This window comes from Astatotilapia calliptera, chromosome 3, assembly GCF_900246225.1.
Source record: "Astatotilapia calliptera chromosome 3, fAstCal1.2, whole genome shotgun sequence".
Taxonomy (NCBI): Eukaryota; Metazoa; Chordata; class Actinopteri; order Cichliformes; family Cichlidae; genus Astatotilapia; species Astatotilapia calliptera.
The window spans coordinates 37,735,154-37,759,558 of record NC_039304.1 but is presented as its reverse complement, the minus strand read 5'-3'; the positions used below and the strand labels follow the sequence as shown (position 1 = coordinate 37,759,558).

The 24,405-nt window shown below is 39.2% G+C and overlaps 1 protein-coding gene across 2 annotated transcripts in view; it reads left to right on the top strand.

The window, feature by feature from the left end:
* Nucleotides 1-7,592: 7,592 nt before the first annotated feature.
* Nucleotides 7,593-24,405, top strand: part of LOC113019446 (uncharacterized) — a 32,228-nt gene continuing 15,415 nt past the window's right edge. The window contains exons 1-13 of one of the 2 annotated variants that reach the window (XM_026163175.1): nt 7,593-7,979; nt 8,576-8,676; nt 10,243-10,312; nt 10,394-10,524; nt 10,610-10,698; nt 10,782-10,881; nt 11,182-11,225; nt 12,477-12,554; nt 14,987-15,183; nt 19,158-19,222; nt 19,371-19,477; nt 19,603-19,705; nt 20,867-20,966. In XM_026163175.1, coding sequence (XP_026018960.1) covers nt 7,727-7,979; nt 8,576-8,676; nt 10,243-10,312; nt 10,394-10,524; nt 10,610-10,698; nt 10,782-10,881; nt 11,182-11,225; nt 12,477-12,554; nt 14,987-15,183; nt 19,158-19,222; nt 19,371-19,477; nt 19,603-19,705; nt 20,867-20,966 — 1,438 coding nt within the window. In that variant the 5' untranslated portion in view covers nt 7,593-7,726. The remainder of the gene's footprint in view (nt 7,980-8,575; nt 8,677-10,242; nt 10,313-10,393; nt 10,525-10,609; nt 10,699-10,781; nt 10,882-11,181; nt 11,226-12,476; nt 12,555-14,986; nt 15,184-19,157; nt 19,223-19,370; nt 19,478-19,602; nt 19,706-20,866; nt 20,967-24,405) is intronic. The other variant, XM_026163176.1, reaches the window with a different exon arrangement.

Below are 24,405 nucleotides of genomic sequence, written 5' to 3'. Positions count from 1 at the left end.
AGCATGTAAACAATATACAGATACATTTAGAAAAGAAAAGAGAGAAAACAAAATACTATACAAAAAAACCAATACATTTCAATATAGCTACCGTTCTTATTAATTTACATGTTGAAAGGGAGAGGTGAGAAGGAAACACTTATTTAATCCCACCCCTTTGCCATAAATTATTAGTTAATATTTAGTCAGCTTCCTTACTGATATAATTTGTAATAAAAATAGTGAACAGATATCTGATATACTATATACTATAATATCACATCATGAATTTTTTATAGATTTTTTTTTAAATAGAGACATTCACTTAATTTCAATATTTTCCTTTTCTTTATAGTTTGAGAAGATCATATTTTTATAACTCTTTTTGAACAGTTTTATGTTTGGACATTGCTTTAATTCCATATTCAGACTGTTCCACAGTTTCACAGAAACACAAAAGCCTTTTCTTGTAGTACGCACCTTCCCTGTTTTCAAGTTACAAAAACCCCTTAAGTTATAACATCCTTCTTTCAAAAAAAACATACTCAGAATATTACCTGGCAGTTCTTTGTTTTTTGCTTTGAATAGAATTTGTGCTGTTTGGAATTTCACTAGATCGTCAATTTTCAATATTTCAGACTGCAAAAATAGTGAGTTTGTATGTTCCCTATAACCTGCATTGTGGATGATTCGAAGTGCTTTTTTTTCTGAAGAGTAAAAAGTGAATGTAATGTGGTTTTATAGTTATTGCCCCAGACCTCTGCGCAATAGCTGTCATGGTCCTGGGTCGTTGACCCAGTGTTTTGTGTTTTGTGATTATTTTCCTCTGTTCTAGTTATTCTGTGTCCTCCCCCCTTGTGTCCGGTTTGGGTCCTAGATTTCCTGTTTGTTCTGAAAGGTCTTGTGTCTGTTGTTCATTGTGTTTAGCTTGTTCTCTGGTCCTCATGTTATTCAGATTCAGCTGTTCTTCCCTCCTGGTTGTGATTACCTGATTACCTTGTGTGTGTATATTTAGTGGGTGTCGGTCTGTGTTCGTTGTTGGCTCGTCTGCGTTCATCTGCATTCATCCGTGTATCTCTGCGTTTTTGGTATCCTCCGTCAGTCTGCGTCTCTCTGCCTTTCACCCCGTGTCCTGAGGATTTCTAGTTGCTCTTTAGTTTAGTTTAGATTCCGTTAGTGTCTCATGATTCGTTGTCTGGTTCCTGCCACTGTCAAACCTGTAAATAAACTCTCACTATATTTCATCAGTCAGCTGTCTGCATTTTGGGTCCTCCTTTTCCTCCACACCACACGGCTCAACCCGCCAGCCGTGACAATAGCTTAAGTATGGTGAAACCAGTGAACAGTATAGTATATGATAGTATGTAGTATATGAAGTGATGTTCTGTCGAATACCTGTTTTGCCTTGTTTAGGACTGCAATGCTCTGTGATACTTTGGAATGAATACACTACGTGAGCTCTCCAGTTAGTTTTGTCATCTATTATTACCCCAGAATTTATTTTCACTGGGACTCTTTCAATAATCGGACCATTTATTTTGAATCTTAGCATTTGTATTTAAACTACTATTTCCGAATAACATAAGTTTAGATTTATTCAGTCATATCCTCCAATAAATTCTGCAGATCATCACCAGAGCAAAAAAATGTTTGTATTGTCAACAAAGAGAACCCATTTTTAATACTTTGGACACTTTACAAGATGTCGTTAATGACAAGATTGAAGAATTTTGGACCTAATACTGACCCTTGGGGTACACCACAAGCAATGTCCATACATAAGGAGCAACCACCATTTAATTTCACAAACTGCTTCCTGTCACCCAAATAACTCCGGACCCAATCTAAAGCTACCCATAGCTCTACACGGGTCACCAGAAATTTGGTAACTGTTTTACAAAAGGTTAAATAGAATATTAGAATTAATATTAGACACTATGAATACCTTAAAACAGTCAAACCTTATCTGTAGTCTACTTATTTCTTCTTAATAAATGAGGATGTGTCCGTTTCCTGTTTCTTCAAACTCTCATATACCGGTGTCCTGTCCAAATATATGTTGAAAAATGTGTGTGTGTGTGTGTGTGTGTGACAATTAATTAAAGCTGGGGGTTCTTTGCATGTCACAAAACCATGAGCTCTAATTCAAATGTGGTACGTGCCATCTTATCATTTAGTGGTTCCAGGTGCATCCAAGATTACATCATCAAGAGCAATGCAAACTGCGGGATCAAGTGGTGTCTAGTAGATGGCCAGAGGTGTGTTCTCTGGAGTGACAAATTATGCTTTTCTATCTGGCAATCCAATAGACAAGTCTGGGGGTTTTCAGGAGTTGGGCTCATCCCTTAGCTCCAGTGAAGGGAACTCTTAATACTTGAGCATACAAAAACATGCCCAAATCTTTGTGGGAACAGTTTGGCCCCTTCTTGTTCCACCATGACTGTGGATGAGTGCACAAAACACAAAGCACGGTCCATAAAGACATGGATGAGCAAGTTTGGTGTGGACAAACTTCACTGGCACAGTCCTGACCTCAACCTGTTAGAACGCCTTAGGGATTCGGGCGGAGACTGCACGCAAGGCAATAGTCCAAATGGCCTGACTCAAAAACACTCTTCTGGAAGAATGGTTAAAAATATATATATCTTTCACACTTATTGAAATAAATCAAAAACAAGGATGTCACAGGTTTTTTGTTTGCTTTACTTTAGTTTCCATGTATATATAATACAGTCAGATTCTCTCGACTTAGCTAAACTCTATTTGTGGATTGTTTTGGAGTTTTACGTTTATCCTGATATCGCAAATGGCAACATGGCCATCACAGCCACAATAGTAATAAATAATTATTCAAATCTGCATTTCATTTAAAGAGTGGAGACCACCGTATGGCTACAACCAACATAATAAAATGTCCAATGCCCTAGTGAATGCATTTTGCAAAGTGTAAAAATTGGAGTGACATAGTCATGAGCATCAATATAATGCACTGATATTTTTTACATTAACAAATACATCAGTGACCTTGGCCGGAGTTATGGACAAGTCACTCATTTGTCCCCAGACTTTTATTCCTCTACAGAATGCATCAAAAATATTTGTGGAAACTCTTATTCCACCACCATACTGTGTCCCAGTTCAGTAGCATTCCATTCTCACTAGGGACCTCAGTAAGTATGAGCAACAATAGCTTAGGGACAGTTTCTACAATAAAGAGGATTTCATCATCTGCTGTTCGTCAAAAAGTGCCGTATTAAAAACAATTCAGCAGACCCTCAGAGTGCTGATACAAACTGTTTTCAGCTGTAGAGGTAGAGGTACGCTTCATGTACTTATCAACATACAGTTTAGAGGTTTGCATTAGAGTGCCTTGGTGCTTGGGCCTCTTTTATTTAGCACGGTTATACCATTGTGAATTTAGCTATATAAATATGCTCAAGAGTCTATCATATGTTTGACATGCAACTAAAAATTCGAAAATATATATTTTTTAAATCAGTAACTTTGCAAATTTAGAGGAAATGTTTTCGGACAACATATGTGTCACGTTTTAAACAGGTTTTGAATAATTAGCACTGACATACAGACATTTATGCCCTGGGTATAACAGACATGCTTACCTTGTGAAAGGCCCTCGGATTTCTTGGAGCAGAGAAACACTCTGTATTGTTGCTTTTCTCTATTGTATAAGCAGCGCCCGACTGCCAGAAACGCTCTGTGCGGGTAGCAAAGTCGGCTCCAACGCACATTCAAGTGAAAAAATAAAAAGTTAAAACGATATACCTTGCGGCAGTTGTGAAGTTCTGAGGAAAATACTGTGTGTCTGATGGGGTGTTTTTATATAGGTGGGGCTACTTTCAGTTGACCTCTGAGATGTAGAGATAAAAGAGTGTGATGTAAGGAAGAAAGGTGGAAAGTCTTTGGAGACTCTGTTGGTCATGGTTTCTGCTGGCCTCTGACATGATAAGACTAGTTGCATTAAAGCCATTAACTGTTTGTGAGAAAACACCTTTGGGCTGGGATACTCTTGATAAGGAGCATCTTTTGTTTGCTTCATACCTTCTTTTGCAGACTGTTGGGAGCCTAACTGTTACAGAGTGTGTGAATATGTGTTTTTTAGAAGTATCACAGCTTATTTCTAAAAGAAATACATGTTGTTTGCGGTGCTCTATTTAAAACTATTGGCCTGTGAAACCTTTAGAAAAGTGAAATGCCCCTAAAGTAGTTAAATCATCTATGTGTAATCAGCGAGTCTAACTGTTGCAGCCTAGTAGATAATTATAAGACTGGTTGCATTAAAGCTACATTGAGGTTGATACAGCTCTAGTGTGAATATGTACTTTTAGAAGTATCACAGTTTATTTCTAAAGGGATACATGTTGTTTGTGGTGCTCTATTTAAAAAAACTATTAGCCTGTGAAACTATTAGAAAAGTGAAATCTTCCTAAACTAGCTAAATTAAATGCTGTGTGGGAATACACGGTTTTTAGAAGTATCACTGTTTATTTCTAAAGGGATACCTGTTATTTGATCCTAAATAGCACTGAAGAAAATGCAAAAGGCTCCTAACTAGTTAAAATACCCCTAAAGTAGTTAAATTAAATCATCTATGTCTAAATAACAGAACTCTGAGACCTATACAATCCTTTAAAAAGAGTTTAATTAAAACACATAATGGTTTCATTAAATAATACTCTATTAAACACATGTGAACTCATATGACCTCTGGACACACACGCACATGCAAAAAGTCCGTTCTCGCGCACGTGCACGTGGGGAAAATGCCCTCGGGGTGTGGGGGGGCAAAAATAGGTATAGGTATATTACTACTTGTCTTCTATAGGTCATATCCATCGACTCCTCGTCCTCCCTCAGTTTTACTCCACCTCTTTTTTCGTACACCTCCATCAACACCTCCATTTCTTCTGACTTTGCATGCCAACACTCAGCATCCAGCATAGTAATGCATACAATTTACACCGTCGGCAGCATCCTCCTCCTCTTACTGCTCTACATCCTCATCCTCTACATGGGTTTCTAGCATTGGCGCCGTCAGCGCTCTACACCTGCAGGGATGACAATGAGCCACTCAGACTCAGACTCCTGCATCTCTTGTATAAGCATCTTGAGGCCCCCCACACCCATGCAAGATTATTATTTGCTTCTTCTCCCCTTTGGTTTTCTTTCTTTCTCTCCACCTCTTTCTTTCATTCTTTCCCCCTGTCCTATTAAAAAAAAAAAAGAAAAAAAGAAAAAAAGATGACAAAGGATGAACTGAAGCTCCGCCATCACGTGATGTCACATGCTGCTGTTTCTGATGTCACTTAAAAAAAAAAAAAAAAAAAAAAAGATTATTATTTGCTGACTTTTCATCTGCATTTAATACAATTCAACCCCTCTTACTTGCTGACAGGCTTTACAATCATTTCAAGCTTGACACTAGTCTGGTCGGCTGGGTGACAGACTTTCTGACTAATAGGTCACAATGTGTGAGGGTGAATAATGTCTTTTCTGATGTGCTCTCCTCCTCTACTGGATCACCCCAGGGTTGCTGCCTCTCCCCCCTTCTGTTCATTCTGTACACAAATGAGTGTCGCAGCAATTTCACAAACAGACACATCCTGAAGTTTGCTGACGACACAGTGATCGTCAGTCTTCTAGTGGGGGATGAGTCAGGCCATGGACAGGTTGTAGATGATTTTGTGAATTGGTGTGATGAGTCCTTCCTCTCACTTAATGTGTCAAAAACTAAAGACATGATTATTGATTTTAGGAAGTCCTCTTATAGCTCATCACCCACTATCATTAAAACTGCCGATATTGGGATCGTTGAGAGTTATAAACATCTAGGTGTGGTACTTGACCATAAACTGTGTTTTGAATCTCATGCTGATGCCACTACTAAAAAAGTTCAACAAAGACTGTTCTTTTTAAGCAAAATGAGATCTTTTAATGTCTTATCTGAGATGTTGTCTTTGTTTTATAGAAGTTTTATCGAATCTGTGATGTCTTTTTGTATCACTGCCTGGTTTGGTAACCTGACGGTGAAGAATAAGAATCGGTTGGGACTTCTGGTAAAAACCACTAGCATTTTTCAGGGCGCTGGCAAGATGGACTTTTGGCCATTTACAATAGAAACGTGCTTAGAAAGGCTCATTCTATTATTAATTGTGTGAACCATCCACTTCACAGTGAGTTTGAGTTGTTGCCTTCCGGCCGCCATTTTAGAGTACCTCCGAGGAGGACTAAAAGACTCCAGGTCTCTTTTATAGTATTGTTCTGTTGTTCTTATCCTCCTGCTGCTAAACTAATTTCCCCTTGTGGGACAATAAAGAAAACTGAATTGAATTGAATTGAATTGACTTCTTCACCTACAACTTGATGATTTTAGAGATTTTTGGAGTCTTTGTTAGAGTCCTCAATAATGTGTACAAATATAATGGTAATAACACACTGTTTGTGTTAGGGCAGTATTTCTCCAGCATTACATTACCTGTACAGGTTATGTTTCATCTCCTGACCTGTTTGGAGTGCTATCTGGCTAATGTTCACCCCATCACATACAGGCATCTGCGAGAATCTCATGGGATCAAGATTAGAAACATCATCACTGTGTGTGTTTGGGTGGTGGGCTTGGGTGGATGGGGGTAGAACACTTGTACTGGCCAAATTTTCCTGCAATACCATTTTTCTCCAACATGGGCATCTGCATATTACTTATTCCTTTCTGCTGCCTGTCTGTACTTCACACTCTGATTCCTCCGGGGCCAGGGGAGGTGGGCGGGAACAAGGGGCGGGTTGACCAATCAAGGCAAAGAGCTTTCCACATGATTGTGGCCATAACAGGAGTGCTGGTGTTGAGATTTGCTGGGATCCTGATTTTTTTTCTGATACAAAATGCACTACCGGACGGTTGATACTAAAGAGCACTGTGTGGCAGTGGAGTCAGCAGTTCGGCTGAGTGTACCCAGCCGTCTGGTTCTTCCTCTGCTGTTTCTGCACAGAGCAGGAAAACTGTCATGCATTAAAATTTCCAATTTAGACTGATGTTACATGACATGTTCTCTAAACAACGTTGCATCGGGTGTCAAAGTCACATCACCCTGAGTAATATTAACAGAAGGGCAGATGCTGCTATAGAAACCTAAATAAAACTTGTATTTCTTATTTGAGTGAAATGTACTCAAATTGCATCAAGCAATGCTAAATAACTTTTTTTTAAAACTTGAGTTGGATTTACTTGGCATAAACATACACTACCCGAATGTAATAAATAATAATAAAAAGATTGTGTGTCATAGAAAGTTTCATTAATGACACTTGCACGTATCATTAATGAAATATTGGACATTTTGTAATAGATTCAAAATATTATTTTATATTGACACAGTTTCAAAGTTTGAATATTTTCCGTCATTTTCTGTGTATCTAAATAAAAATACTGCTGTAGACATATATGTACTATTGTAAATTTAAGTTTTCTTTTATTTACTTACTTGTTACATTTGTTTAATTAATTAAATATAATAAAAAATTACAAAGAGTTGTGTTTTCCTTTCCGAACCACAGTAAAGCTGTTTCTTTTCTTGCATCCAAAATAAACAGGAAATCATCCGGAATGAGCGGAAAAACTGTGACGCGTTTCCCGTCGGACTGTTTTCATAGTTGTACCGGTGCACCTTGAACTTGTCTGGGTGGATTTCTCAGTTTTCTCGCACTTTAGCTCCATAAATAATTTTTTTTCACGATGTCCAACTTTCCGCAGTTACTCCGAGCCGCGCCTGCGCCCTTCAGGCGGCTCTCTTGTGGCAGAGGCGCAAAAGGGAGCCTCAGTTTCAGTGTTAGCGGAAACTTTTTGCGCCTGCGCTCCTCAGCTGCGTTGTCATCCAGCCCGGAGCACCGAAACAGACCCAGAACCCGGGGCTACGCGGGCTACAGCCGCAGGGAGCCGGTCCGGATCGGCTGTGCCTCCGGGTTCTGGGGGGACACGGCCACCTCAGGTAGGCCATCACGTCACCATCCATCACGATAACGCCGTGTAGATGTAGCTAAAAAAAAAGGGTAAAACGTTATTGCTTTTATTGTTATTATTGTTGCAGTTTTTGGTTTTACGTAGATGGTGATGGATGCCTTTCGTTTGTTGTCAAGTAAGTAAGTAAAATGTAATAATTAAGCACATTTAACATTTTCCCTCACCAAATTGCTGCACAGAGTATGCACGTTTATACTATACTTTATACTAAACCTTTATACTTTTTATTACCAGTCGTAAAAGGCTGACGGGGTATTGTTGTCATCCTTCCCGGTGCTGTTTTAAATCGTTACTTGACGTAGGAGCAGCACAGGTGCATATTAAGGGGCAGGGAGATGATTTGGGTTTTTTCTTTTACCTAAATAAAGACATTCCTACCTTAAACTGCTGTGTATTTAAAAAATCACCACTGCAGGAAATTGAATCTGTGACGTTTGTATTAAAAAACAGAAACGTCAGCTGGTTTCGGAGGGTTTAAGAGGAGCCTCAGAGTGAGCTGTTTCACTCATTCTGTCATCGAAGTATTCGTGCTTTGCTGCTGAGCCTCTTCTCCTGTGCTTTCAGTGCCTCAGCTGATCCACAGCGGGAAGCTGGACTTTCTGGTGTTTGACTACCTCAGTGAGATCACCATGTCTCTGCTCACCGCTGCCAAAACCAAAATGCCAGTGAGTTCCTGCATTTCCATAACCAAGTTTTTACCACCTGCAGAGATGCAGAAATATAAAAACAAATAACAGAAGAATTTAAATGAACATCTTTACAAACATATACACACAGTGCTAAAATATTCATGCAGCTGCTTGTGTTAAAAACTTCAGGGAAGATTTTTTATTTAGTTTTTTGTAGCTTAAAAATTCTACATTTAATTTTTGTAAAAGTTCACATTGAAAATAGCCACTGACTCACAATCGGTAAGTTGTCTATGGAGTCCAAACAAAACGTGTGTGGTTTGCAGATTTATTGTAAAATGATCAACTTACCGTATTTTTCGGACCATAAGGCGCACTGGATTATAAGATGCACTGTCGATGAGCGGGTCTGTTTTCATCCATAAGGCACATTAAGGGAAACAAAACAGTCAGAAAAGTCAAACTTTACTCAGCTCATTCTTCTTGCTTCTGTACCAGTGATTCATTAATGTTGAATTCTCTGGCAGCTGCTCTATTCTCATGTTGTTGCAGTATATTAATGACTTTCCGTCATTTTCTGTGTATCTAAATAAAGATACTGCTGTATTGTGGATGGATTATCTCAGTTGTTCTCCGGACTGAAGTTTGGTCCGTTTACAGCATCCTGCCATGCGATTGCATTTCTCACTAACCATCGGGAACCCTCACGTTGGTTTTTATTGAGTGGAAAAAAGTTAGCATTCATCCTCCAGCCTCACTGTTTATATTATGCTAACATAGCTGTGTCGCTAGTGATCACGTAGCACATCATTATTTACCAGCCAGTCCAACTTCAGTAACCCTACAAACGTCACTGCTGTTTAGTTTTCTGTCTTCATTTATGTTGGAAGTGATGACAGAGCTGTACGTTTTTCAGAAATCTCTAGGTCAGAACATGATATGTCATGCTTAGGTGGAAACTAGCGAGCTAACTTCCTTTTAACTTCTAACTTCCTTACGTTTAATACATTTTGTTTTCATTGATGCCTGGATGTTAAACTTGATTGTTACACTTGGTAGAGCAGCAACACTGATCATTTTATTAAAGATGAAAGAATTTAGACAGTTTTTAACTCTCAGTTAAAAAGTCAAACAGTGTTTGTTTGACTTTGGGATGTGAGGCGGAGTTTATTCTGCAAGGCTTCTGACTAAATGGTAAATAAATGGTAAATTGTCTGTATTTATATAGTGCTTTACTAGTCCCTAAGGACCCCAAAGCGCTTTACATATCCAGTCATCCACCCATTCACACACACATTCACACACACATTCACACACACATTCACACACAGTACACTACAGTAGCTGTAATCCTTCAAGCGGTCTCCAGAGGCCTGGTAATGAACCAGTCAATTGATTCAGGTGTGTTGACCCAGGGTGATATCTAAAACCTGCAGGACACCGGCCCTCGAAGCCTGGAGTTGCACACCCCAGCTCTAAGAGGAGAAATGGGGTTTGTAGGAGGGTTTTCTGCCTGCTGTTGCAGCTCTGTGCCAGCAGGGAGCAGCGCTGCTTCACCTCTCTCCCCACCTCTGCATTAACATCTGACTCTTGCTCTTGCAGAACCTCGGTTACGCTCCAGACTTTGTCCAGGTTGCTCTGGCTCCCTTCATCAATGACATCCACAGGAAAGGTGAGTAAACAGCATAGCGGGAAGTGTGTTTCCATAGCAACAGGTGATCTCGTGATCAACGGCAACCTCCTCTCTCATCAGGTATCCGCGTGGTCAGTAATGCGGGTGGCGTGAACCCTCTGGCCTGCGCTGAAGCCATACAGGAAGTAACCAAGAAGGCCGGCCTTGAACTCAAGGTCGCCGTGGTGACCGGTGATGACCTCATGCCTCATGTAATGCGCCTCTGACATCATCACTCCCTATTTAGTGTGATTGATTAGACGTTTAATCCTCTCCTTTCTTCTTCTCTTCTCTCAGAGGAGCAGCCTGCCTGACGTAAAGATGCCGGACGGCAGTGGCAGACAGCAGCTGCCTAAAACCCTGCACAGCATGAATGCCTACCTCGGGTACGGACGCCCTGCTTCGTGTTACAGATTTCAGCTGCAGCCCAAACAGCTGCTGAAAGCCTCTGCCATGTCTCCATTTCCAGGGCCGTCCCTATCCGCCGCTGCCTTGATCTCGGAGCGGACATCGTGGTGACGGGACGCTGTGTGGACAGCGCCGTGGCCCTGGGGCCGCTCATGCACGCTGTAGGTTTTTAATTTCTAACATTTATTGAAATTCTTCCAGCATTTCTCCAAGAAGGGATCACACTTTGTCATCCTGCTGCACGTTTTTGTTTTTTCTTTCCCTTTTGGACACCATGAGAGCCACAGCGAGGATCAGGAACGAGCAGGCGTGCAAACAGCTGCAATTCCGTTAGTGGCCACTTGAGGCAGACTTGATTCAAACACACTTATTTATTTACCTTCTACCAACAATCTGTTCGTGTGTTTGCTTGAGTCGCCGCCAGAGACGTGATGTCTGTGTGTGTTTCTTATCTGCTGCAGTTTGGATGGGAGAGAAACGACTACGATCTGCTGGCAGCCGGAAGGTACACGCACGCACACACGCACACACACAGACACGCACACACACAGACACGCACGCACACACACAGACACGCACACACACACACAGACACGCATGGACACACACGCACAGACATGCACACACACGCACAGACATGCACACACACAGACATGCATGGACACACGCACAGACATGCACACACACAGACATGCATGGACACACGCACAGACATGCACACACACAGACATGCATGGACACACACGCACAGACATGCACACACACACACAGACACGCACACACACAGACACGCATGGACACACGCACAGACACGCACACACACAGACACGCATGGACACACGCACAGACACGCACACACACAGACACGCATGGACACACAACGCACACACACACACAGACACGCACACACACAGACACGCACACACACACACACACACACACACACACAGACACGCACACACACACACGCACAGACAGCGGTATTTGTGACACTATGTTAGGTGTGAGTCAAAAACTGTAGTTAAAACCTTGAATTAAGATTAAAGTTAACAAATAAAATACCAAAAAGTTGCAATAAAACAAAAATTTTAATTAAGACTCCAAACTGTTAAAAGCCACAAACAGTGAAGCTGAATAAATTACAATTAAGCTTTTGCAAATAAATACAATTTAAATAATGTTATAATTTTTTTATGATGCAGTTAATACAATTATATTTTACTATTATTAATTAATATAAAATATAACAATAACATTTGAGGAAGTCCAAACTATTTTTAAAAAATGAAAATCAAATAATTTTTTAAAAAGTGAAAAAGATAAATGATGTTTTAAAAGGCCGTAAAATATTTAAATATTTAAAAGCAAGAAGAAAGTTATACTTGTTCCAAAAAATACTGAAAAAACTACAAAAATGTAAAATAATGTTTCAAAAACCTATAAATAAATTCAATTACAATTTAATGCATTAAAACAAAAATAACTCTGAAATATTTGAATATTTAATAATATAGGTTACAAACACAACACAAATTAGAACAAAGCTAAATAAGGTTGACAACAAAAACAATCACGATATAACTGAATAAAATTTAAATTTGGTGATTAAATTTTCTATTCTGAACAAACGTTCGAAGATAAAGAAATGATTCTTGAAATTGTTTTTTATGATATTTGCTTGCGATGAAAATACTGTTTAAGCCGTCTCTGAACTTCAGATCATTTTGGTTTATAGTCGTTGTTTTCTGTGTTCCAGTCTCGCGGGTCACCTGATCGAGTGCGGCGCTCAGAGCACAGGAGGCATCTTCACAGACTGGCATAAAGTTCCCGATTGGTAAGAATTTTATGGTTTTCAACACACTTTTCAAACCAGATCTGTGAATACAGCTCACGGGGTCAGAGAGTCAATGTTTGAATTATTTTCTTCACTTTAAAAGGTTTAAATAAGTAAACGGTAAGTTTTTACTTTTCAGAGTACAAACTGTGAATGAAAGTTTTGAGAACAGTTTCAGAATAGATCCAGTTTCAGTCGTAGACTCCAACAAAGTTTTTTGCTGGCTTGACTTTGACAACTCTTTGATAACTTTCAGCATGATATTACCTAAACAGCTTGGAAGTAGAGATACACATATACATATACAGCCCACTTTGATCTTAAGTGATCTTAGGTCGTGTGAAACTTCACTCTCTGTCAGAGACATTTAACTACACATTTAATATGTTAATATGAATTTCAGCAGTTTTTCTACATTATAAATTACACCAAATTACACCAATTACAATTTTGGTGTAAAATTACACCAAAAATTCTGGTAGTTCACTGCTCACATGGTCTGCAGTTATAAAAAATAAAGGTTTTGTTGATTCATGGGCTTCTATTGTAGACAGTGAAAAGCAGGAATATTTCTTTTGTTTATAGACTGCACTGATGTAGTATGATCAGCAGAATACCCTGTGAACCCTGTGTGTTAACCCTTTAAGACCTACCATAGAACCAAGTCTGCCAGAGCTTCATATTTTTACATGCTGTAGTGACATTTTTGGCAGCATTTCAAGTTGCTATACATCAATACAACCATTATAGCCCAAATTGTAATAATATGTCTGCATTAAGTCCATAATAACTACATAAATTGCAAAAAAGTACAATAAACCACAATAAAATTGAAAATTGTTTTTGTTTTTTTAACTTATATTGCTAGTTAGAGAAATTTAAGAGGCTTATACCTCAAAAGTGTAAATACAAAAAAGTTGCAAAAAAAGTTTCCAACAACAGAAAATTTAATTTGAGTGTCTTTATAATTTTATTTTTGAGATTCATCAATTTTATATACTGCAGAAAAAACAAAAAGAAATATTATAATGCAAATTTGCATAAAAAAAAGCCAGGGTTAAAAATACAGTTAAAACCCCCAAAAAGTATGCCCTCCTTCATATATTTTATAGTCGTGTGGTGGACCAGATCTGAGTCTTTGCGGGGCCGATTCTGGTCCCGGGGCCCTATGTTTGACACCCCTGAGTTAGGCCTTTCTGCTTCTCAGTTTGTAATGAACCTTCACTGGTCACTCGTCCACTCTCTCACTTAATGTGAACAATTGGAAATGGGTAGATATTCAAAAGCTATGAAGTTAAAGATCAAATAGTTTTCTGACATTTAAATTAAGTTTAGTTTGTTGTTTTCAGCTTACAGTTAAAAAAAAGCAGCTTAATTTTTTATTAGCTTGTCAGGGCTGCAGGTTGTTAATCTTAACAGTTAGTAGCCTTGAGCTCCTTTTAGACTCCAACATTGATCACAGACTAAATTTGTGCTTAAGGGTAAAATGACTCTTAACTGTTCTGTCTGTATAAATCATTAAAGTCAAATTATCCTCACTATGGAAGGGAGTTTTTCCTTCCTGCTGTCTCCAAGTGTTTGCTCGTAGGGGGTCATTGGATTGTTGGGTTTTTCTCTGCATTATTGTGGGGTCTTTACCCTAACATATAAAGCTCCTGTGGGAACTGTTATTCTATATAAATAGAATTAAACTGATTGAAGGTAAAACAGAACTTTTAAGCCACAATTAGCAGTGATGTGCACATAGTTTCATGAAGAGAAAATCCTCTTCAACCGTTTAAACCCATCATGCTTTGGGCTTGTGTCGCAGCCAGCGGCAAAAGAAATATTTCACCATCAGAGGCAAGAATGCATTGAATTAAAGGTCAGCAGATCCTTGAAGCAGACATCAGTGTGTCATAAATCAGAAGCTGGAAAACCCTCCAAATCCACAGCGGACTACCTCAGGAGGTTTTTCCATGGTTTATTTCCATGGTTGCTAATGTTCAAGGACACGGAAATCAGATCTCTCAAATAAGCACAGTGAGATAGACCCCAAAAATCTCAAGGAGGTAGGAACATACTGGATGAATAACACATGAAAATTCAACAACATTAAGGCAGTGATGTCTGCCAAAGAGGCTGTTAGTAAGTACTAAAGCAGGTTGCCAAACCTTCTTTCAACCTTTGCCTTAGGAATTTAAGTTATTGTTGTTTAGAAACTGTAAAGTATCTAAACTTAAAAAAAACCCAGTTGCTTTATAGTATTAAACAAATGCTTAAAAACCTTCACATCAAGACGAGGCGTGAAACCTTAAGGAGTTCCTAAAATGTCTTTTCTACACTGAAGACCTTCCATACTGTTGTCATTCAGAGCAACAACAAAGTGAAAATCTAAAAACGGAAACAATTTCAGTAGAAAGTCAAAGCCTGGCCTTTGATTTGGGTCTCAGGGACAACATGGGTTTCCCGGTGGTCGAATGTTCCAGCGACGGCTCCTTCGTTCTCTCCAAACCGCCCAAAACCGGCGGCCTCGTTTCCTTTGGCACTGTCGCCGAGCAACTGGTATACGAGATCGGAGACCCACGGCGATACCTGCTGCCAGACGTCATCTGCGACTTCAGCCAGGTGGTGATCCAGGAGGTACCAGGTACTGCACACAAACACAACCTCACACATACTGTTGAGGACATGACCGGCAGCTGAACTTTTGACTGTTTTCATAACCCTCAAGAACTCCTCAAACAAACCCATCTGGAGCTTTGACTCGACCCTTGATTGAACCCAACACCCTCCGCTGAACCTCCAATAAACTGTTCGTCAGCTCATCATTAGCAAATTATTCTCCTTAATATCAATCAACCCAGAGTGAACCCATCTCGAGCTGTGCTACAGTGTCTAACCTTCGGGTGAACTCCAGAACCATTGCCTGAACTCCCACTGAACTCTGCTTCTCTGATAAAAACCTCCGCTTTGCCCGATTTGAGTAATTAAATTTTTTCCATTTTGATTTTATTTGAGAGAAAACACTGATGTGCCCAAATTTGGGGGATTTCTTTTACACTCCTACTCCTCTGCTTGAAAAACTAACTAGAATCATGTACACTGTATACGTTTGAAGAAAATCTTGAATATTTCAAAAACATAACTCAACATAACTCAGTTTTGGGATGTAGGAGACAGGGAAAGTTTAGGTGTGAACAAATAACTTATATTTTTATTGTTTTTATGCATAAAAACACCCAAAACATGGACTGTTTGACATACTACTTTTTTCTCCTAGTCATAACTGATCTCATAGACACATTCTGTGGATACCAGCACAGATAAACATCCATAAATCCAACTGAGATTAAGGGGGAAAAAAATACAGTTCAGAATTTGCCTGGAAATTTCCATGTTTTTACATCTTCTTCAGTATTAAAGCAATTCAGTGAGAGTTTTCTTTCCTTGTATGCTTTTACGTCAGTGTTTGTGAGCAGTAGTTCTCCATCCAACTTGCTGAGACTGAACCTGGTCCTTATAGATGTGGTTATATAAAGAAAAAGAAAAAAATGATTTTTCAATCTTTTTTATTTTTTTTACCTAGTCTAATCTTGGCACATCTCAGCTTGGTGTGTATTTTGTCCTTAAACACTGAGGAAGCTGGAGAAGTGGAAGACAAAACAGATAAACTGTATCTAAAAATAATGAGTTTAAAAAAAGACAGGCCTGAGAGATGGGTCTGGCCCTTTAGTATCTTAAGTTTCCCGTATTAGAGCACTATCAGTCATAGGTTGGCCTCCAGAGAGCCCGGACATCACCATTATTAAAGTGGTGTGGGATCATCTTGACAGAGAACTGAAGAAAAGGCAGCCAACAGAAAAAGAGCTCTGAATGGTCTTCAACAAGCCTGAAGACTATTCCAATCTTATAATTAAGGAATTTACAAGAAAGCTTGTCTAAGACATTTCAGGTTGTGCTGACGAATCAAGTCATTCTAAATATTGACTTTCAAGTTTGTTATAATTGTGCACATATTCCAGGTGTATTTGCACGTCGTGATAAATTGCTGCATCTTTTTCCCATTTCCCTAGCAAAATACAAAAAGTGAGGGATGTTATTTGAAAAAATATTGACCTATCGCCAACAAACTGCTTGTTTCCCCATTTCTTCAATATCTGACGCTTTAAAATGACTAGAAAAATGTAGGTGCTCACAGCCAAGCTGGAGACCATAGTTAATGAGAGGTGTATAACATTTTGACCATGATTAAGAAACTTAATTAAGAAACTCTTTTTGCTTTTAAACGAATTAACAAGGAGAGCTTGAGCTGAGGTTGTGAGTACTCCATCTGGTTACTCTGGTTGTAGTTTTCCGTGTCAATGCACATTTTGCTAAAAGTAAAGTTTAAGTACAGAAAACCTGTTGTTGTCTATTTTTTTTTTTTTTGTTTTTCTGTTTTATCACTTGGAGGAAGTGGTGACATGCCAAGTGTCAGATGAGGTCAGTAAGGTTAACTAGGTGGATGCAATGTTGTGCTTACTATTTGCATCATGGAAACTTTATTTACAGTCGCTGGAACAAATAAACGGTAAAGGGAGCACTAAAATCTATAAATATGAGCTCATTCAATATTTTTTTTCTTCATTTAATGGAAATCAAATTTATAGTTTCCAATTTTATCAAACTGCTTTCTTTTTCCCTGTAATTATTCTATATATGTCTGTAAAATCCAATGAATGGGATTCCTGAACTGAGAGAAAAGTCTGCTGTAATGCATACTTTGTTCAGATGTGTGGTAGCAGTAAGTGGATCGGCTCCTGTACAGTGTCCCACTTCAGAGGGGGAAATGAACTTTTGGCTCTCACTGTTGCTAAAAATGTAAATATTTCAGTCTAATTGAGCTCCGGCTGAACTCCCGAGAGCCGTTTGACCACTCGAAGACCCGCTGCCCTCATCGGCTGTTTATTTTCTAACATGAAGGAGTCAGGAGAGTGGACCGGTGGTAAGTCTGCAGTCCGGTTCAAACAGGGGTGAACAAAGTGCTGCGTGATGTTTTCAGTGTACAGAGGGAGATATGAGGAGGTGAAAGATGGCGTTGAAAGATGGGGGATGAGAGGCAGAAGCGTCTCCCTCCTGTCTGTATATTTAAGTTCAGCGAGGTCAATGAACTATTTATTAAAACACAAAGCAGCTTAAAGGTCAAGCATGAAAAAACTACGAAGTAACTGGAAAACATTAAAGGAAACCCTTGAAAACACATCAACTCTCACCGAGAGTCTATACAACATCTATACTGGGAAATGTGTCAGGAAAGAAGAGATGCCACATCAACAATTTGATGAAAATGATCAAACTACAGGGGGCTGAATTTAAGGGCACCTTGGAAATCAAAGTAAGATAATGTGGCAGCTTAGCCCATTTTGCCAGAGTTGTTTTTCATTGCAACAACTCAAAATGGTATTCAGTAGTTTGATGGCCCCCCTGTGCAGGCAGTTCCTTCGTCCTTCAGGAACTGCCTGCACACCCTCACCACATGAGACTGGGCATTGTCATGCACCTGGAGGAACCCAAGGCTCAGTGCACCAGTGTGCCAGTGTAGGGTCTGACAGTGGGTCCGGGGATTTAAGCCTGATAGCTAATGGCACTCAGGGTGCCGTTGCCTAGCCTGTAGGTGTCTGTGTGTCTCCATGCAGGCCATCAATGACCCACCACCAAACCTGTCATCCTGAATGATGTTACAGGCAGCATAGCGGCCTCCATGATTTCTCCAGAGCCTCTCTCTTCTGTCACATGTGCTCAGGGTGAACCTGCTCTCTGTGGAAAGCACAGGAGGCCATTGATGGACCTGACAATTCTGGTATTCTATGGCAAATGCCAACCTTGTTGGACACTGAGTATCAGGCAAACTAAAGGATGTCAGGTTCTCAGGCAACACTCATGAAGTTTGTTTCTGGTTGTTTGGTCAGAGACATTCACACCAGTGTCCTTCTGGAAGTCCTTTTGTTGCTCTGTTCCTCAAAGCAGAAAGCAGCAGATACCAGTTCTCTGAAAGGGTTAAGGGCCTCCTATGGCACTCTCCAGCTCTCCTAGAGTAAATGCTTTTCTCCTGAATTCTCCTCCGTGATCTTAAGACTATGCTGAGAGAAATTCTAAAATGTTTTTTAAAAATATGGGAAATAATAGTAAGAAACTAGAATAGAAAGAATGTACAAATTTAAAATTAAACTACGTTTAATTTAATAATCTACAAAGTTTTTTATAAACAATTATAGATTTTTAAATGAGATTAATAAAAAATAAATAAAAATTAAACAAACTAAAATTAAATGACATGAAATTAAAAGATTGATAAAATTTCAATATAATGCAATAAAATAAAAAATATGCAATAAATATTTTAAACAAAAATACAATAAATTAAAATGATAAAAGCAAGAAACAAAACAAAACAAAAAGAATTTTTAATTAAGAAATGTTTGTAAATGTATGTTTTTCTTAGAAATGTAAAAATTAAATAATTCTTCAATTTTTCCAATTTTCCAATCAACCATTCCAATACCATTAAAGTAATTACATTACATTGTTTTATTAACACATGACATTTTGATGTTGTGAAGTTGTTTTTGTTTGTGTTTTCAGGTGATGAGGGGGGAGCTGTCAGAGTAACTGGGGCGCAGGGCTTCGCCCCGTCACATGACTACAAGGTAAAAAAAACAAACTGTATTTGATTCTTATTTTGATATAATATGTCGATAATGTGGAATATCGAGTGCCACACAGGTCAACTTTTTAAATAATATTTTACTGTAATTTAGAGTTTGGGTCCTGTCACCTTCACCATCCTCCTTACAGGTTTGTGCGACTTACATGGACGGGTTCAGGGCGACCGCCGTGTGTCCGGTCACCGGGCCGAGAGCAGCGAAGAAGGCCAGAAGAACGGCAGAGAGCATCATCAAACGGTGGGAACAAGAATCACAGCTCCGTGTACTCTGAACTGTGTGGATTTAAACATTAACTGCTGTGTGTGTGTGTGTGTGTGTGTGTGTGTGTGTGTGTGTGTGTGTGTGTGTGTGTGTGTGGTTAGGACAAAGAAGATGTTTAAACAGTTGGGACTGGAAGATTTCAGCTCGGTTAACATCCAGGTCCTCGGAGCTGAAGACACATACGGTGCCAATGCTCGCTATAAGGTAACAGACTAAAAAAGCTGCAGTTCCTCTAATGTCCACTTGAGGCTCCAACAGCAGGTCAGTCTCCATCACTCTCATGTTAACTTGACACATTTTTTAAAAAATATTTAAAAAATGAAATGATAATATCTTAGATCAGCCGTCCCAAACCTTTTATGCGCCCCGGACCAGTTTACCTTCTACAATATTTTCACGACCCAGCCTTTAAGATGTCGCCAATAAATACAACAAAATAAAACCAGTACTGGTACCAAAAAAAGAAGATTAATTCATAAAATACAGGAAAAGACTCAGGGAAACTGAGTTAACGATAGAAACGATAAAAAATAACAATAAAAACTGATAAAAACCCGGAAAACCATAAATTTCACACCCGAGCCTGAACTCTCGCGGCCTGGTACCAAACGACTCACAGACCGGGCGCGGGCGTTGGGGACCACTGTTTTAGATAAATAAAACATAGACTTAATAAGACGTAACAGGAAAAAAATTACATAGAATATAAAAACACTTAGTGTGGCTGTGTCCTTGCTTTATATTCAAAGCTCTGCCCTGTCAGCTGACTTTTATTTTTTCATAAAATTGAATAATAAGATGAAGATTCTCTGCAGGAAACAGGAACCTTGTATTTTATACAAAGCAGTAGAAACTGGAGTTGCTGGAGGAAAAAACGTCATGGCAGACATGAGAACAGAAACCCCTCAGAGTTGTAGTGTACATGGCTCAGTGTGGGCTCAGATCCAGGAGCCTCGGCAGACCGTTAAGATCTCACATAAGAACAGAAGCTGAACAAGCTGCTGGACGCCTTCTCTGTTTCTTTTGGTACAACCCCCCTCATTTTTTTTTTTTAGTGTTTACTGATCAATGGATTTCCTTCATCTTAGTTTTCCTTCTTTTGTTTCTCTGCATCCTTTCCCTTCCTAAGGGTTAAGGGTTGCAGTTAAGCTTGTTTCAAGTCTCTAAATGCCCCCTTCTATCACCCGCTTCAACTTGACACAATCCCGCTGTTCTACATCCAACCTTCACATCTCCTTTACCACAAGTAGGTGAAGGGTCGCAGTAAAGCCTGTTTCATGCCTCTTATTTTGACTCCTTTCACCACTTTCACCTCTTAGACTATCTCCAGTGATCATTAAATTTACGTTTCTTGTCTTTTTCCAGGACTCCCGGGAGGCTGTGATCTGGTTGGCCGTCCACCACAAACAGAAGAAAGCTCTGGAGCTTTTCTCCAGAGAAGTGGCTCCTGCGGGGACCGGCATGGGTACGACTAACCCCGTTATCTCCTCTTTAAACTCTCTAAACTTGTTCATAGTACGCAAAGACCTTTACGATGAGATCTGAGGACATCTGGATGTGGTAGCAGCTGCTTATATAAGTGTCTTTTCATGGTTATTAGAAGGAGAACAGAGTTGTCTATACAGTAGTGAATAATGCATCCACACTGGAGGCTTGTTTGATGGATAAGATTACCACTGTTAGTAAAATATTTAATTACAAATTCAAACACAGTCCGTATTCTTTCTTGCTGTTAGTGCGGCCTGAGAAAACTGGGATACACTTCTTTGCTTGTCTTACTGACCTTATTACGTCTTACTATAGAAAATATAGAGATCGTATCGTTAGAAACTTATGTTAATTGATCTGAGCATGTAGCAGCAGCTGCTTACATAAGGACAACATGATTATCTTTCATCAAAGTTCTCCCATATGCATCCTACCCCTCAGCTGTAAAGGCCTGATGCGATAACTCGAGAACCATGTGATGTAGGAGCTTAAAATTGATGCCACTGATGCAGCTATTGAAAATCTCAGAAGTGTTTTCAATATAACATTTTTAAATATGCTGTTTTTCTTTAGAAAGCATAAACAGTTTCTATGTTTTAAGGCTCTGAAAAAACAAACTTTTTGTTGCCACTGCTGTGCAAGACTTTGCCAGACTCAGAGCTTTTTAAATAAAGTTAAAACTAGAGATGGACCAATCCGATATTACGTATCGGTATCGGTCCGATACTGAACTAAATTACTGGCTCGGATATCGGAGCGAAATAAAAATTTTAATCCGATCCATTAAGTATCACAAAAGCACCTCACAAAACTTGCACCATGGCATAACTCAGCTCATAACCGTAGCACGTCGGAGCAGTGTGCATCACGTGATAGAGCGGCTGTGTGTATTTGGAGCATCGCTACCAAACCAGCATTTCATCTCCGAGAAAGTGATCCCAGAGAGAAGTAAAGCAAGTGCGTAAGTTCATCTCTGAATGTTTGTAAAGCATTCCTGCGTTAAGCTTAACAACCAATATATGGAGCGACTGCCTCTTCTTGCTGCTACTTCAGTCATGAAACTGCTTAATGATCAGCTGATCGGCTTTTCTGTCGCGACTCCATCTCTCTTCTTTGTTTTTGGCCCACTTTGTGCCAGAAAGAGGAAACCAGCGGCTGAACAACAGCAGCACGTTTAAGCTTGATAAGCTGTTGTTAGAATTTATTTAATATTACTTTCTACTCCAGGATCTTTTTCTACGTAGCTGACGGCTGTAACTGTGCAGGGGCGCATCTAGCAAAGTTTAGCCAGGGGGGCCGATAGGGCATGAACAGGGAAAAGGGGGCACAAAGACATACTTTTCTTTCTTATTCTCATTTAAAATGTCTAGCTTTTAATAAATAATTATCTGAATCTTACACCCAAAGTTCTTATCTGATGTAAAATGTATAGAAGTCCATTACTGTATATAGTAACTGTTAAGTCTAATATACCCTAGTAAGCTATAGTACTTTTTCCTTTGGGAAGGTACCATCTGTGCAGTCTGCAATTCTGTTGAAGAAAGATGTTGAATCTATTTAATATTTCTTGAAAAATAATTGATTTCTGTGCATTTTTTTTTTTACACTGCATTAAATTAAGGTTGATTACGTCGATTAAGCATCATGAGGTGGAGCGTGAGGGGTGGTTCCCTATTATTTTTGCTGGAGTTGGGCACCCTGTTAGTTAGGTTGTTTAATATTTCCACTAAGTACTTTTTAAAATACCAGAATAGGGAGGATGGTGTAGGTTTAGGTTTATTACATAGATCAGTGTTGCTGAACTATGAAATATTTTGGGTGCAGTGTATTTTTTGCATATAGGTATAACAAAATAGCTTTAGTGTTTTGTTTTGTTTTTTAAACTTGAGTATGAACTTATACAAAATGCAGAAAGATATAAAAGAAAACAGTTTTGTTGATTACAAGATGAACTATCGGATTCATATCGATATCAGCAGATATCCAAATTTATGATATCGGTATCGGACATAAAAAAGTGGTATCGTGCCATCTCTAGTTAAAACTGAGGGTTGAAAACATTAGTAAAACCTAAAATAAAAGAAATGAATGCAGACTTGACCAAAAGAATTGTTGATGCTCATAAAGCAGGAGATGGATGTACAACGTGTTCAAGAACTGGCGTGAGAGCTACACCGCTCATAACAAGCTTAGCAGAGGTTGGAAGCAAAAGATTTGAAAGACTCTGAAAAGAAAACTGAAAACTGTCTAAAGACCCCAGAACACAGAACCACGTCTGCAACTGTAGTAAAGATGACAGTCACTTGAACTCAGCACAGGAATGGCCAGTGAGAAGAAAAAAAGACAACCTGGAGAAACATTAGGCTTGCTGGAAGAGCATAAACTGGTCATATGAGACTAACCTGGTGCTCCTTATGTTTTGAGAAAGAAGGAAGAGGCGTGCAACCCAAAGTACAGTGAAGCGCAGTGACACAAGTATTATGTCGTAAGGATGCTTCATTGTGTCAAGCTGGAAGGAACCACGAAGATAAAAGTATATGTGAAGATTTTGAAAGTGTGGGTTGTTGATCTGTCTTCTAACACGCCAGTGACCCAAAACATTTGCTTCTCCTGGTAAATGGCTTAACTCCAGAAGACCAAACTGGACGTTTCTGACTGACCTCCACAGAGCCCTGTCTTCAATCTCACTGAAAATCTGTCGGTCAGAAGGCCATCAAGCTTGAGAGGTTTGCTGAAGAATAGTGGAGTGTGATCGCTCATGAGACGTGTATGTGTGTGAGACTTGTTGAAAACTATGACAACCAACAGACTGTTGTCCAGTAAAACTGATACACAGACCAGTTGGTTAATGGAGTTTGCTGGCAGGTGCAAAGAAGGTGCTTCACTTGTGATTGCTTTGCTCTGCAGGAAATTGCTGCGGTTGTTCATATTTTCATTTGAGCAAACACTCACCACCTACTCGCTAAGCAGGAACAGTACTTGGGAAGGTGTGACATAAACTGGAAATGGTAACTATGCAGCTTTGAAATAAAACCTTTTAAATAATGTTGGTTACTTCAGCAAAGCACTTTATTTTGAAGGCGAGGGTTCATATGACATTACATATGACATATGACAAATTAGTCACAATGAGTAGGAAATACACCAGGTATTGAATTCTCATTTTATGAAAAGAAAGTTAAAAACAGTCCAAAACTGAGTCAAAGAAAAGCATAAATCCACCCATAAATCAGAGGAAAGTCCAGGATTTCACGTTGGCACGGTCAGAAGGGTTTATCTGAAAAATATTTGAAATGATAAATGATCCTAAGAAAACACATGGAGCAAAAACCTGAGGTGAGAAACAGGCTGTTAAACAGAAATAAATTGAACAAATGAATTATGTAGGTATGTCAGAGTACATCCACTTATCAATA